Source organism: Lytechinus variegatus, chromosome 14, assembly GCF_018143015.1.
Source record: "Lytechinus variegatus isolate NC3 chromosome 14, Lvar_3.0, whole genome shotgun sequence".
In the NCBI taxonomy this organism is placed as follows: domain Eukaryota; kingdom Metazoa; phylum Echinodermata; class Echinoidea; order Temnopleuroida; family Toxopneustidae; genus Lytechinus; species Lytechinus variegatus.
Window position 1 is genome coordinate 23,726,336 of NC_054753.1, and position 15,088 is coordinate 23,741,423.

The 15,088-nt window shown below is 35.5% G+C and overlaps 1 protein-coding gene across 2 annotated transcripts in view; it reads left to right on the forward strand.

Moving 5' to 3' along the window:
* LOC121427530 (beta-lactamase domain-containing protein 2-like) overlaps window positions 1–14,678 on the forward strand; it is a 32,600-nt gene extending 17,922 nt beyond the window's left edge. For both annotated transcript variants that reach the window (XM_041623974.1, XM_041623975.1), the window contains exons 7-8: window positions 1,107–1,271; window positions 14,345–14,678. In XM_041623974.1, the coding sequence (XP_041479908.1) occupies window positions 1,107–1,271; window positions 14,345–14,530 (351 nt within the window). In that variant the 3' untranslated portion in view covers window positions 14,531–14,678. The remainder of the gene's footprint in view (window positions 1–1,106; window positions 1,272–14,344) is intronic.
* Window positions 14,679–15,088: the final 410 nt, after the last annotated feature.

Genomic DNA, 15,088 nt, shown 5'->3' on the forward strand with positions numbered 1-15,088 from the left:
TCATTATTAGTGTAGAAACATGCATGTAATATCTCCAGCTACGACAAAATCATTATAAATCAACTAAATATAATTTTCTAACACAAAATAGAACCCATTTCGTGTCAGTATATACTATTGGAGTAATAGTAATTCAATATAAAATATATCATGATTTCATTATGGGTATAACAAGATAAAATCTATGGGCTGCTCCCCCTTCACATTCACTGTTTTTTCTTTTGTTGTTGTTTTGTTTTTCTGTGTTTGGTTGTTGTTTTTGTGTGTATAATATATATAAAATCTTTATTCAGATTGTTGTACACTTAACGTAGAGACTTATTCTTTTTTGTATTGTATGACAAAATACAGAGATATTATATATATATATATACATATTTTATTATGAGATAGCTTATTCAAATCTTTGTTAAACAAAGTATTATATATATCAATTTTTTTATTTGCTCAGAATTTAAAAAGTCTTTGTTTTTTTGTTTTTTTTTAGTATACAATACCACATTATTTTACAGTAAATACATGTGAAAATAATGGATTTCTTTGCATTATGGGTTGTGATAATCTTTGTTGAAAAAATGTTCATCATAATGTATATTTCATTTGTTATATTGTTGTATACATGTGTTTCACGTTACTTTGTATATTTTATTTATTACTTTTGTATGCATGAAAAAATGTGATATTATCTTAATAAAGGCTAAAAAGCATTTAAAAAAAAAAAGTGATGATCGGAAGAAGATCAAATGGCCTCTATAGAGTACCGAACTGGGACGTCAGTTGCCATGATGTCATGGCGGGCTGGTTCTAAAGAGAGTCGCAGCTGACGATCATCTGTACATATTTGTATGACTTTGGCTCATCTGAAAAATAGGTTGCAAGTAGCCATTTTCTCCCATGAGAAACACACTCTTATTTGGCGGGTTCATTGGTTTAGAACCAGGCCGCCATGACACCATGGCAACTGACGTCATTGCTTTTATAATCTATACTTCTGTAAGACTGGCATGTTAGATGATGCTTGATGACAGTTCATATCATTGACCCTTTACCATATTTATTTGAAATATTCATGTTATGGTGGGGTTTTTTTTGTTGATGATTTACAGCTGATGGGGATACTAGCTGTCGGAGGCACAGATCCAATCACCAAGAAGGCACTGCTCTCCAAGGAAAGGGTTGACTCATTTCTAGATTCAGAACCGGAGACAACGGATAAGGTCATCAAGATACCCATCGCTTGGAAGAATGGCATGGCGATCGACCACACAGAGGTAAGAGGAGATTCACCATTCTTAAATTCTGGGGGGTGTTTCATCAATATTTTCGTCCGACAAGTTGTCAGATCTGACAACTTTCCTGGATTCTGATTGGTTGAGAAGCATTGTTACTATAGTAACTGTCGGATAAAACAGGACTTGTCTGATACAATGTCCGACAAGTCCTTTCATGATCTCAAATTCTTTTTCTGATCTCGAACAAACTGGCAACACTTGTAATCTCAGATCTTCAACAAGACCCCAGCTTGCACTTGGATCTCGCACCTACAACCACTATGGCACCAGGGTTTTTTTCTGTTTGTGCACCTCTAGGGGAGATCGGGGTTAGTTGGAACGCGGGGTAAGTTGAAACATTGCCATTTTCTTTAATGCCTGTAAAATAAATTTATGCAATACTGCCCTCAAGTTATTGTTATTAATAATACAACAGTGTTGTATTATTAATAGCAATAAATTGAGGGCAGTATTGCATAAATTTGTATTATTAATATCAATAAATTGAGGGCAGTATTGCATAAATGTATTTTACAGGCGTTAAAGAAATTTACAATGTTTCAACTTACCCCGCGTTCCAACTAACCTGGATCTCCCCTACTTTGGAATTTTCTCCCTGCACACATTCCCGATGCACCAAAAATTGACACCTTCAAGAATCGGGTTAAAACACAATTTTTCCAGGCACAGCACAGTTTTATTTATTTATTTTTGTCATTCGGTCGATTATTTATGTATTTCTATATTTCCATTTGAATGAATGATTGTAAATAATGGGTTATTTTAGTAGATATTCTCATGTAATTTTCTATTTATATTTGTATAACAGTGCTTTGAAGCTTTTTTGTAAAGCTCTTTATAAATATCAATTATTGTTATAATAATAATAATGATTATAATATGTCAAGCTTAATATATCCCTTACATGTTTATAAAAACAAATCTCTAAGCGCTTAACATAAATCAGGTTCAAGCCCCGAGACTGGTTTCCTAAAAGTTGACCTAAGTTTTTGACCCCATATTATACCAGAATCATAGTGAGTCTCGTGGCGCCCCGAGACAGCTATGTGTGCGTTAACACCGAATTGCCAATGCTGTCCGAGATAGGTTTGGCAGTCTTGGGCAGGTTTGTGTTTACACCGAATCCAAAACCATCTCAGGGTGCCCGAGACCGGTCTCTGAACACATCGTGAGGTGATCTGAGATAGGTTTGCTCAGAAGGGGTCTCGGGTAGGTTTGTGCGTTTACACCGGATAAGAAACCTGCCCGAGACTGGTCTCGAGATTTTCTGGAAATCTGGTGTAATAGGGGTCTTAAAGAAAAAAGTGGGGACATGACATCATCATCCAACCTATTACATTTTCATGATAGCCTGCATACAACTGTTTTCACTAAATATTGCTACAATATCATTGTCATTTGTTATTGATTTTTATGAAGTTTCCAGCACTTTGCTCTGGTAGTTATACTCTTATTCAAAGCCTGGAGTAATCTTTTAAAAGTATTACAGAATCATTGACCTACATGTATGTTTGATTGAACTTGAGCTTCCGTGGAGTGGTTTTCTCCAAATACTTTGGTTTATATTGTGATTCTATCATTTCTGTGTACTGAGGTATGATAAGATGAGATGAGACAAGAGGAGGTAAGATTCGATAAAATGATAAGTTAAAAGTTGAGTAAAGTAAGGGACCGTCAAAGATAAGGAAGGAAATGTGGTTAAGTAAAGCAATATAAGGAATTTAAGGAAAGATACATTTTGTTTAAAAACACAATAACATACTTGAGAATAATGAAATGTAGGGAAAATCAAAAAGAAATCACAAAGTCAACCCTGCTATTACAGTGTATATCAATAAAAAGTTTACACATTGAAACAGTTCTGGCCATTGAAAAATTTACATGGACATATTTTTTCACATGTATTAGTGGGTTTTGTTCTATTCTATCAGATGGCAGTATGATTATTGACAGAATTTTATGCTTGAGTGCTCAAGCACTTTCATTTTTGTAAGGCTGGCAGATATTGGTTTGGCTGAAAATGCCGAGTCATATTGCCATTCACTTTGAGATTAGTACCAGTAAACATATTTTGTGATATGGAAAATTGTCAGGATATTAAAAATATTTGATTTTATTGGAGTTTCTCCAGTGATTATTTTTTATTTCTACACACTGTAGAGCGTTCCATTGTGTAATGAAGGCAAGTCTGCCTGAGGCGCTCCACTCGTTGCCCTTTTATATCTCCAAACTCTACTTGAATAATACTTTATTCTTTATATTCTAATTAATAATGCAATCAGAGAGTTCACTTAAGTGGATAATATCCTGTTGCTTGGCCTTTGCTAAGTGCTTTGGGAGTAGAGGTAATCAGTTTTATGGCTAGAAAGGAATCTTAATTTATTTCCTGTGTAAAATGAGTTATTTTCTTCCTCCCTTTGCAACATTATAAAAGATATCCTTGGTGTTTTCCTCGCATTTTCAAAGGAAAGAATAATGATATATTTGTATTCACGGGCGGTGGAACAGAGGATTATCCTTTGTTCACGGGGAAGGGGGGACATCTATTGTTGAACCCCCCCCCAAAAAAAAAAAAGAAGATAAACCTCTTCTTCTTTGTATTAACCACTCATTTCCACTTATGAACATATTCATGAACTGCATCTTAGCCAGTCTGTAGCTGGTTAGACATTTTTTAATATGGTAGAGTATGAAAACTCTTTATTTATTTATTTATTTATTTATTCATTCATTCATTTGTTGTTTTGACAGGGTAGCCCTTTAAGTTAAATAGAAACTGCTCGACCAAAGGGCCCTGTATTAACAGGGAGAAATAGTCTTGATTTCAACCGCGTAGCCAGGATTTCATTTTGGAGGGGGCGGTAAATGAACGCAAAGCGTGCCAACACTTACAGAGAGCGCGAAGCGCGCTCCCTAGGGGGTGGGTGCAGGGAGGTGGAGTTTCCCCCTCCCGCGCGAAGCGCGAAGCTTTTAGTGTTTCATAAATTAAAATTAAAAGGAGCCGTTTCTCTTGTCTCTAGTACCTCCAATTCGGTCGACTATATTGCGATTTTGAACCTTGTTTTCAAATGATTGTGAATGCACAAAAGAGGTATACAATGGAGGAAATTCAAATGATAATAAAGCGTTTTATCAATTTTTCTTGCCATAAAAAGGGTCCCGAGAAAAGGGTTTTCTCAAAGATATATTGAATACTTTCTTTTGAAAGATCAGATTTGATTACAAACAATTTAGCAACAGTGCATATTTTTAACCCGCAAAACAGAGGAGAAGATTGGTAGAGGAAGATATTCCTCCCCGCGCAGAGCAATGAAACTCTGAAATTTCAAAGGGCGGACGTTTCATCAAATGTAGATATCTCTAATACCCAATCGGCTCTAATTCAATTGATTTTCTAAGATTATTGAACTTCATTACAAGGAAAATAGTGCGCAAAAAGTTGAAACTTCTGCGATTTATTGAAACTATCTATCTATATAAAAAAGGATGCCTAATTTTTTTTACTTATCCTGAAGCGCTTCATTTTGAAGATAAAGAAACTTAAGTGTCATTCAAAATTTCAAACTGAGGGCGCAAAACAGGACAGGAAATGAATGTATACAGGGAAATGACACGAAGTTTAATACAATTTGATAAAAAATATTGTACTTTTTTTATTTAATACGACACGAATTTCATACCTTCCTCTTTTTAAATTAGGAACCTGTTTGCCCCAAAATTATGGTTGTTTAGTAATGAGCTGAAAAGCGGGAGAAGTTGACTTCATGGAGGTGACGGCAGAAACTGATATAAAGATTTTACCCACCCGGAGCCGACCAGACCAGACCAGAAGTTGCGCGATCAATTGAAAAAAAAGATAACTTCATATATTTACTTCGGCCTAACCTTACTCAAATTCATGCCCTAATGTATACAATTTTAACTTTAACTGGCAAGAATCACATAGCTGAGGTGGAAAAACAGGTTTAGAGAAAAGGTGGGGGAAACAATGGAGAACTTCAATATTGTCATCTAACCGCGCGCAGCGCGGAAGCAAAATTCATATATGAATTTAGAGCAAGAAGAGTGAAGGAGTTTCTCTTTTGAGAAAAAAAATGAAGAATAAAAAGAAAAAAACACAAAGTTACCTTCCTTTCTTCCCTTCCCTTTTCCTTTCTCCTCTCTTTTTTTCCTTCTTATTTTTCTTTTTGGGGTAGTTTTGGGGGGGGGGGGGGCGACCGCCCCCACCGCCCCCCCCTGGCTACGCGCCTGCTTGATTTCTCCCTGAACATGTTGCATTGCAATTGCATCAACCAACATTGAAAGGTAAATGCTAGTTTTGGTAATGATATCAAAATGAGTTTGTACAGAATCCAATGAAATGACCACCAAAGTGTCTGTTAATTAGTATTAAAAAAATGCATGTGCCAAAGGATTCTGGAAGAAATTGTGTAATTGCTGAAAAATCAGCAAATAAGCACAGGATTCGGGTAGAGCGTCAGGCCTGACGCTCTAAGCAATAATTATACATTATCCCACGTGCGCTCATCTGTGTTTTGGATCTTCGGTGTGAACATTTTTCAGCGTAGATTTCAAGATTTCACAAAGTTCAGTTAATGTAACTGTACCAGATCTAGATCCTCGATGATATACTGACTATTAAGCCTTGTTTTACAGACTTTCTCATGAAATCAGTGTTTACTGCAACTACTGGAATTTCTCTTTAACTCTTCATGCATTATGTTCGCATTTCTGCACAACCATGCATTTTCCTATTGAAGCTCCTTTGTCGGGTAGTTTGTAGTTTTCAGAGTATTGCTTTGTTTTGGATACATTTGCTTTCAAAACCACTTAGTGGGAAGATTATCTACCTTCTTTACATGTAAAAAAAATCAAAACATTCTCTATCCGACCCAGGAAGTTCATTGGGAAAAGAATCAATAAAATCCTCCTCATAAACCACGGTCAGGTTCATTGTTAAGAGTGAGGACTCAGCTGAAAGTCAGTTTTTTTTCCTCTGATTTTTTTTTTTTTGTATTTATATGTTTTATTGGGTCAACACTGACCAAAGATAACAAATCAAACATAATTAAAATATTTACAAGTGATCATAACATCATTAGGAAAAAAAAACATATATAGTAATAAAAAGAATAAATAAGAAAAAAAAAATAATAAAGACAAAAAAAAAAGAGTGGAAAGATTTATGCAATGGCACAGACGTGATATTTTATACAACTTTGATGGCAAGTATTTGTATGCCTATATACAGGGTAAACATGATACATATAATGATACATGTAAAGATGACAAGAATTATAATTCAAACTTCCATTTCTTAAAATGAGCCGTGAGTTTATGTCTTTTTTTGGCCACACAATATTCAATTTCCCTGATTTTTTCTTTTGATTTACTCTCTTTTCTTTATTCACTGTAGTACGACCTATGTTTGTCAGATTACCAATGATATACAGTGAGTCCCAGAAAAAAAACTAAACCGAGATTAAGCGATGATTTATCATAACTTAATCACAAATACAATAGACAAATGACCTACCATTCTAAAGCTTAGAATCTCCTCTTTCATTTGATATTACTTAGATTATTCCTCATTCACGCATGAGTGAGCAAAAACAATTTGAAGAAAGGATACCAAAAACTTATTTGGCGGGGGGTATCTGAATTTCAAAAAGAAAATCTCATGTCTAAAAAGTTCAATATCTGCTCTTTTATTTGATACCTTAATCACAAAAAATGGTCAAGAAGTAAAAAAGTTATGTTCCCTCGAAATAATGCTTGTATTTCCATAATTTCATTAAATAAATGTGTTTTCACCGGTTTCCCACAGAAGCTATCGCATGGTTAACAAAAGACTTAATGCATGGCTGATCGTCAACAAAACGGAGTGTCGAGTGAGTTTGAACGCTGGCCTGTAAGACCTCTTCATTTTATGAAATTATTGAAATTCAAGCCCTATTTCATATAACCAGAACTTTGTAATTTCCTGACCATTTTCTGTAATTGAGGTATCAAATTAAAGAGCAGATATTGAACTTTTAAAAAATGTGGTTTTCTTTTTGAAACCCAGATACAGCCTGCCAAATGACTTTGGTATCCCCTCATCAAATTGTTTTTGCTCACTCATATGCATGAATGAGAAATAATCAAAGTAATATCGGATGAAAGAGGAGATTCCAAGCTTTACAATGGTAGGTCATTTGTCTATTGCGTTTGTGATTAAGTTTCGATAAATCTCGGTTTAGTTTTTTCCGGGACGTACTGTATAGTAATCATTTGTCTGATGAACTGCCCAGGTGAATACCTGTACAAAAAAAGAATCATGCTACTGACCCAACAACCAAAATAAATGGCTACAGTTTTGTTGGAAATGTAACTGAAAAGAAAAGTTTGAAAAATGATTTTCATTGTTTTATTACAGTAGTAATGCAATCAATTCATACATTACAAGAAGCCCCTCAAACACTACATGTTTACTTCACCACATTTCCTTTTTAAATGTTCAGATAAAAGTTATAGCTGTCTATTATATTATAACAGAGAGTATTATACAAGGGTTCACTGCTAAATAATGCAACATTCAGCGGAGTTACAAGTCAACGCATGGAGAGTTAAGTGAAGAGCTTCTTTGTTATCAAATCTGTATTTGATTACATGGAATATATGTTGTTCAACAAGTAGCGTACACAGGGTTTTTTTAAAGGGGAGGGGTTTCAAGCTGAATGAAATTTTGATACCCCCCCAAAAAAAAGGTCTTCACCACCAGTTTTAGGTTGTTTCCTACCACCAAACAAATTGACGAGCAAAAAAAAATCTTTAAAAAGGTCTTCACCACAAATTTTATGTTGTTTCACACCTCAAAAAATATTGACAAGCAAAAAAAAGGTCTTCAATTTTTTTTTTTTTTTTTTTGGGGGGGGGGGGTGGGTATCCAAAAAATTAAAGGGAAGGTTGAACCCTTGGAACCACCTCCCTGCGTACGCTACTGTGTACAGCGCCTACCTAGCTTGTTGTACACCCAAATGTGAGACTCAGTGTTCAATATCCGTACCGTCCAAAATGTACCGTAGCATGGTTTAGAAAGTGACACATAATACAATTCAATCGATGGTGCTTAGTAAATAAATGCAGGTCCAATGCACATGGGGCCTACTGGTACTGGCTTAATGGGCACTACTCATATAGATATGCTGCACGCTGTAGGGATTTTGGTTTTTTCTTTCAATCATCTTTCGTAATTTTCAGTGATTGAAGTAGGGAAACCTTTTTGCTAATTTCTGAGGTATTGTACAACACAAAAAGCTAATATTCTTATTTGTGCAATGGTACAACATTTCACATTTGGTGAAAGAAACACTTTCTATTTAAACTCACCTTTCTTTCACCTCATGCGAAATCTTGTGCTATTTTTATATTGAAATAAAATACATAATACAAAGTGAGTGAATGGCATCATTGACTATCACATACTTTATCATGGGTTTTGAAAAAAAGGCAAAACTTTATAATAAGTACAACTCTATAGGGCCCCTTGGTCATGGAGCTTTCGTAACTGAAAGGGCTTTTTTCCTGACAGAGTAATACAACAAATAAAAATGAATAAAATATGGTATTACTATTTCGAAATCCGACTTTGATCAAATCCTCAGCATGACGCATGTTTGATTTTTCTTTACTCAATTCAAATCACTATTTAGTTTGGGTAGAGTTGACCCTTAATAATGCATTACTTTACTATCGCAATGATGCTTTCAGTACTTCTTATCTCCTTTGAAATTACCAGCTTAAAAAGAAAACTCTGTAAACAAAACTATAAACTTTACCCAATCCATCATATTTCAATAGATATTCCTTGATATAATCTCCCTACATTCCACCAGGAAGAAAAAAAAGAGTCCTTGCCCAACAGTTATTTACCTTTGATTGCCACTTATTCTGTAATTGCATCCAATATTCACTAGATTATCAGGTATTTTGGGAAGTAGCATTTGGGAAGTAGCATTGTCATTCAGTTAGCACTTATTGTTTAAAAATGGTGTGCAACCTACGTCAATACATCACATTAAACATGTGATTGAAATCATTGTATATTTTTGTACATATAGCTCAAAGAATCAAGAACAATAACGGTTTATGGATTGAAAATCCACATGATTTAGATACAGTCAGGGGCTGAAATATGCATGTTTGCAAATACAACAAAATGGCTTGATCAAGTAAAATAAGTCAAAATGAATCAGAAGTAGCAAATAAAGGTATATATGCAAAAAAAATCAATTTTATCATAAATGTGCAGACTGTTGCAAAGTAATACAGGAGGTAGACTTGAACCCTGCTACACCCAAATTTTACAATAAAGAATTCTGACATCCTGCAATAAACCGCACAAGGACCAGTTGCTTATATACCTCTGAATATTACAACTTACCTCTCAAAAAATACATGTTCTTACCATAAAATTAACAGTGATGTTTGTAGATGATTAATCACTTTGTGGATCTTTCTGTTTAGGCATGTCATTCATCATAGCTGGAAAATATTTTGAACAAACATGTGTAATATATGTTGACATTGCTCGCATCAATTGTAACTCTTTGTACGACAGGACCCTGATTCATGTAATGAAATATAAAAGAACAAGTGGGGATGTGACATCATCAGTTTGATCCAGGGTTGGCACGTTTTTTTAACAGTGTGTTTAAAAACATGATTCAAAACATGTTTTAAAACTTCCATGTTTTTTTTTTAATAAAAAAATGTGTTTTAAAATAGCGCATAGACTAATCTGTTGTAAATTTGCATGGATGTGATTTTTATACACCCTCAAAAAAAGTTCCGCAACTCAAGTTTGAGTGCTAATAAATTTCTTAGTGTGCCATCATCATATGTAAAAGTGGTACCATTGGAAAGTATGATTATTCCTCTTTATGATCATGTGTCATTTGTAATGCTAGTGTTATCATGAAATACACAGACATGATAAATATGCAGCAATGTAACAAATGAAATGTTGCAAAAATTCGTTGCCATGTCATGTTTGAGTTCTGCAACTCAAACTGCAAGTTTGAGTGCTAATAAATTTCTTAATGTGCCATCATCATGTGTAAAAGTGATATCTTTAGAAAGTATGATTATTCCCCAGGGGGGGGGCCACTTACATTGACGAGTGGATACCATGCGCGACCAAAAAAAACATGTAAGAAGGATGTCTTTTACACGATAGGGCACGTTACGTACGTAACGTGATAAGGGTGTCAAAAACACAAAAAAAATGAAAAAAGGGTATCTATTTCGCTAGGAAAATTACGTGTTTAGGGTCGAATTTGCGGGGATGATAAAACAAAATTAAAATGTTTTATAAAGGATGTCCTTTTTGCCCCAACACTTCGTGTTTAGAGTCTGATTTGCGCGAGGTGGAGAAGGTGGGTCGTACTAAACCAAATAAGGTAAAGCCGACGACCGAAGGACCTGAACAATAAAACATTCTTGTACTTGTTTAGGGGTTCATTTCAAGGAATATTTGACAAGAGTATCGTTTTGTTTCCATACTTGTTAAGGTTAGGGTTTCACACGCCAATACTTGTTAAGGGGTGCATTTTCAGAATATGGAAATTACGTGTTTAGGGTGCTTTTCGAGACCCCATGGTCGCGCATGGTATCCACTCGTGAATGGAAGTGGCCCCCCCGGGGAATATTCTCCTTTACAATCATGTGTCATTTGTAATGCTAGTGTTATCATGAAATACACAGACATGATAATACGCAGCAATGTTAGACATGAAATGTTGCAAAATGCGTCGTTTGCAATAGCGAATTTCCAATTGTTTTGAGGATGGACCGAGTGCATTCACTGTCACCTGCATGGTGGAAATTCTATAGAAATGGGGACTCTTGTTGGAAATCAATGCATTTTGCAACATTTCACTTCTGACTTTTCTCGATGTTCAGGGTGATTACATATTCCATGATTACATAATCACAGCAAATGGCATGTCATTGTAAAGACGAATAATTCAGCTTTCCAATGATACCAGTTTCATCTTTTATACTTCGTTAACTAAAAAGATATCCCCCAAAACCGAGTTGGAAAACTTTTTTTGTGGGGTTTAGATGTTAATTTTTTATGTCTATTTTTTAAGTGGTATACAATTTTCTTCTTACTAGCTAAAATGCGATCAATCACAACTATGGACGGCCAGCAATGTCAACATATATTACGCATGTTTGTTCAAAATATTTTCCAGCTATGATGTATGTTCATTCATTCATTGATTCTCTTGGAAATTCACTGTACTTCTTTGATTACAAAGGACACATTGCATATTTCCTTTAGAAAAAAACTATGACAATGATGGATTTCCATAGAGTTAAGATTGATTGGATCAATTGTAACTCTTTGTAAGATGGGGTCCAGGGTCCCCGTATTACAAAGAGTTACGATTGGTCCAATCAATCTTAGCTCTATGGAAATCCATCAGTGTCATAATTATTTTCTACAGGAAATATGCAAAATGTGATGCAAAGTGATATTTGAAATTTGCTTGATTTTGCCCAACAGTTATATGCACATCCTGGTCGGTATGTAAATGAGGAGACCGATGACATGACATCACTCACTCACTATTTCTTTTGTATTCTATTATATGAAATATGAAACATTCTTGTTTTTTCCCTCTTGTCATGTGAAATCAAGTTTTATTCTTATCTAAACATTTGGTGTAATATGAAATATGGTGTAATTCAAATGATAAAAAGAAAAGAAATAGTGAGTGATGGACGTTATCAACTCTCTCATTTGCATATCACAGAGTTGTGCATATAACTGATTTGAGAAAAATAAACAAAAGTTTAAAATGTCATAAATTTTTTTATTTACATTCGATTTTAATGAAATATTATAAAAGTTTGATTTTTCTCTATTTATTCAAATCAACATTTTTCTGGGGTGGACTTGACCTTTAATGCTCTTAATATTCTTGTAATGCATTAAATTTACATTGTAAGTTACAAAAAATGTTTGTGATGGAAACTTGTAAGATATTATTGCATCTTTACATGTATAGATCAGTTTGTTTTGTGGCATCTGTAATACAATAAACAATCATCACAAAAAAGGAACAATCACAAAACCATGTATACACTATTATAAACTAACAGAGGTGTCATCAAAGGAAAGGTTGATGGTTTGTTACAATTTTCAGCTCAATTAAAAGACCCATTAAAATTAATGAATGAACCTCCTTTTTATAATCATTATTTTCTGGGTCAGTGCCTGTTGCTGCCATTAGAACTCAAAGGGGGAGATTGTTAGAGGCTTCTGGATAGAGAGAGCATGCATGGGATAAGGTCACATGATTACGATTTTACCCATCAAAAGATGATTCTCTGCAACGATCCTCTTGTGGTTTGTTTAATGGAGTTGCATGTCCGCGTTCATTCTTATTCTATTTTCATGACTGAAGATTAAAGGAGAATGAAACATTTAGAACAAGATAGCTTGTGTGAAAACAGAATAATTAAAGAAACAAATTCACAAAAGTTTGACAAAAATCGGACAAATAATGAAAATGTTATGAGCATTTGAATATTGCAATCACTAATGCTATGGAGATCCTCATATTGGCAATGCGACAAAGATGTGTGATGTCACTTGTTAATAACTCTCCCCTGTTACATTAGTATATATTCCATTAAATTGACTTTTTATCACATCTATCAGTAGATCATGTATTCTTTCTATAGGAGGGCATGTAATACAGATTTTTAAAGAGTACATTATGGATGAAGAGTTTGTATCACCATAAGAAAAAACAAAACAATACATTTTGGGGTAGTCCATCAAAGGGAAAGTTGTTCACATGTGACATTACACATCCTTGTCATGTTTCCAATAGGAGGATCTCCATAGCGTTAGTGATTGCAATATTCAAATGCTCATACCTTTCTCATTGTTTGTCCGATTTTTCTCAAATTTTCGTTGATCCGTTTCTTAGATTTTTCTGTTGCAACACAAGCCTACCAATTCCAAAGGTTTCATTCCCCTTTAAACCTTTGTATTACTACTAGGCCCATTTGATTTGTATACCTAGCGTTTGGTTATACAAAGAAAGCATTGCGCTTACATCTATATCTTGGTCAGATTTGCTCTACGGCGGCCGTATACAATGAGTCGAAAACAGCCGTTTCATTCATTTTTATTCAAACTAACTATATGTAGCTAGTACAAAAATGTTCAAACGGCTGTTTTCGACTTGCCGTACGGCCACCGTAGAGCATATGTGACCAAGGTAGTAGAGAATTCCTATTATTAATTATTTGTGTCTTCTTTTTTTACCTCTAACTTTTCTTCACTCATCCATCACTGTCTTTATCTTCCTTGCCTCATCACTTTCCTCTCCATCAACTTCCTTGCACTGTTCTCTCATCCCTCTATCTTTCTCCATCTTGTCCCCTCTTCACTCTCTTCATCCATCTCCTTACTCCTTGTTTTTCTCTCCCTGTCTACCTCATCCTCATCCTCATCCTTCAATTTCTTTTCCATTATCCCCTCCATCTCCCCCCTCTCTGCCTCTCTTCTTTCTACCCCCCCCCCCCTCCTCTGCTTCCTCATCTCTTCCCTCCCCCTTTCTGTCTCCTCCAATCCCTCTCTATCCACGTATTTCCCCCATCTTTCTCCTCTCGCTACCCCCCCCCCCTGCTTCCTCTCTTCCCTCCCCCTTTCTGTCCCCTCCGATCCCTCTCTATCAATGTATTTCCCCCATCTTTCTCCTCTCTCTACCCCCCCCCTCTGCTTCCTCCTCTCGTCCCTCCCTCTTTCTGTCCCCTCTGATCCCTCTCTATCCATGTATTTCCCCCATCTTTCTCCTCTCGCTACCCCCCCCTGCTTCCTCCTCTCTTCCCTCCCTCTTTCTGTCCCCTCTGATCCCTCTCTATCCATGTATTTCCCCCATCTTTCTTCCCTCTCTCTTCCTATTTCTGTCCACCTCACTTTAATCTCCATCTTCCCCACCCCTCCCTCTCCCTCCTGACCACCCCTCCCCACCCCCCTTCTCCAGGACGGGGTTAAGATATTCGGCCATCCGGGTGCTGGGGGACAGGTTGCCTTCACCGATCTTCACCATCGCCTTGGTTACGCGTTCACCAGCCGTTATGCCGCCCCGTTCGGCTTTGGAGATGATCCACGATTTAAGAACCTACAAAAAGCTATGTATCGATGTGTAAAGAAATTGGAAGAATCGTGACTGTACCTGTACTTACTCTATGTGGATGTGCTCTAGGCAAGCTATACAAAATATGGGGGCTTGTTAGTGGATTTAAAGGAGAAGTTCACCCTGACAGAAAGTTTATTTTGAAAATAGCAAAACAAAAATATATATATATTGTTGAAGGTTTGAGAAAATCCATCAAAGAAAAAAAAAAAAAAAAAGGTTATTAGAAAGAAGTTAATTTTTTGTGATATTATTTGTGCCATCATATGCAAGCAGCTTCCCAATATACCAGCAGCTTCCCAATATACCAGGTAATGAATTAATCAGTGAAATATCATTTCTCAAAAAATTGAGAGTCGTTTTTAAACCTTTAGTACATCAGCAGATGATAGATTATTTCACACCCACTCCTGAAACGAAAAAAAAGTCGTCATGAACCATAAAAAATTGAAATCATGGTTTTATATTGCATAACATAAGGGGCAGCTGCTTGTATATGATGTCACAAATAAAAAAATTGATATTGTAATATCCTTCTCTTTATTGGATTTTCTTCAGACCTTCAAAGAAATTCTTAAATAATTGTTTCCT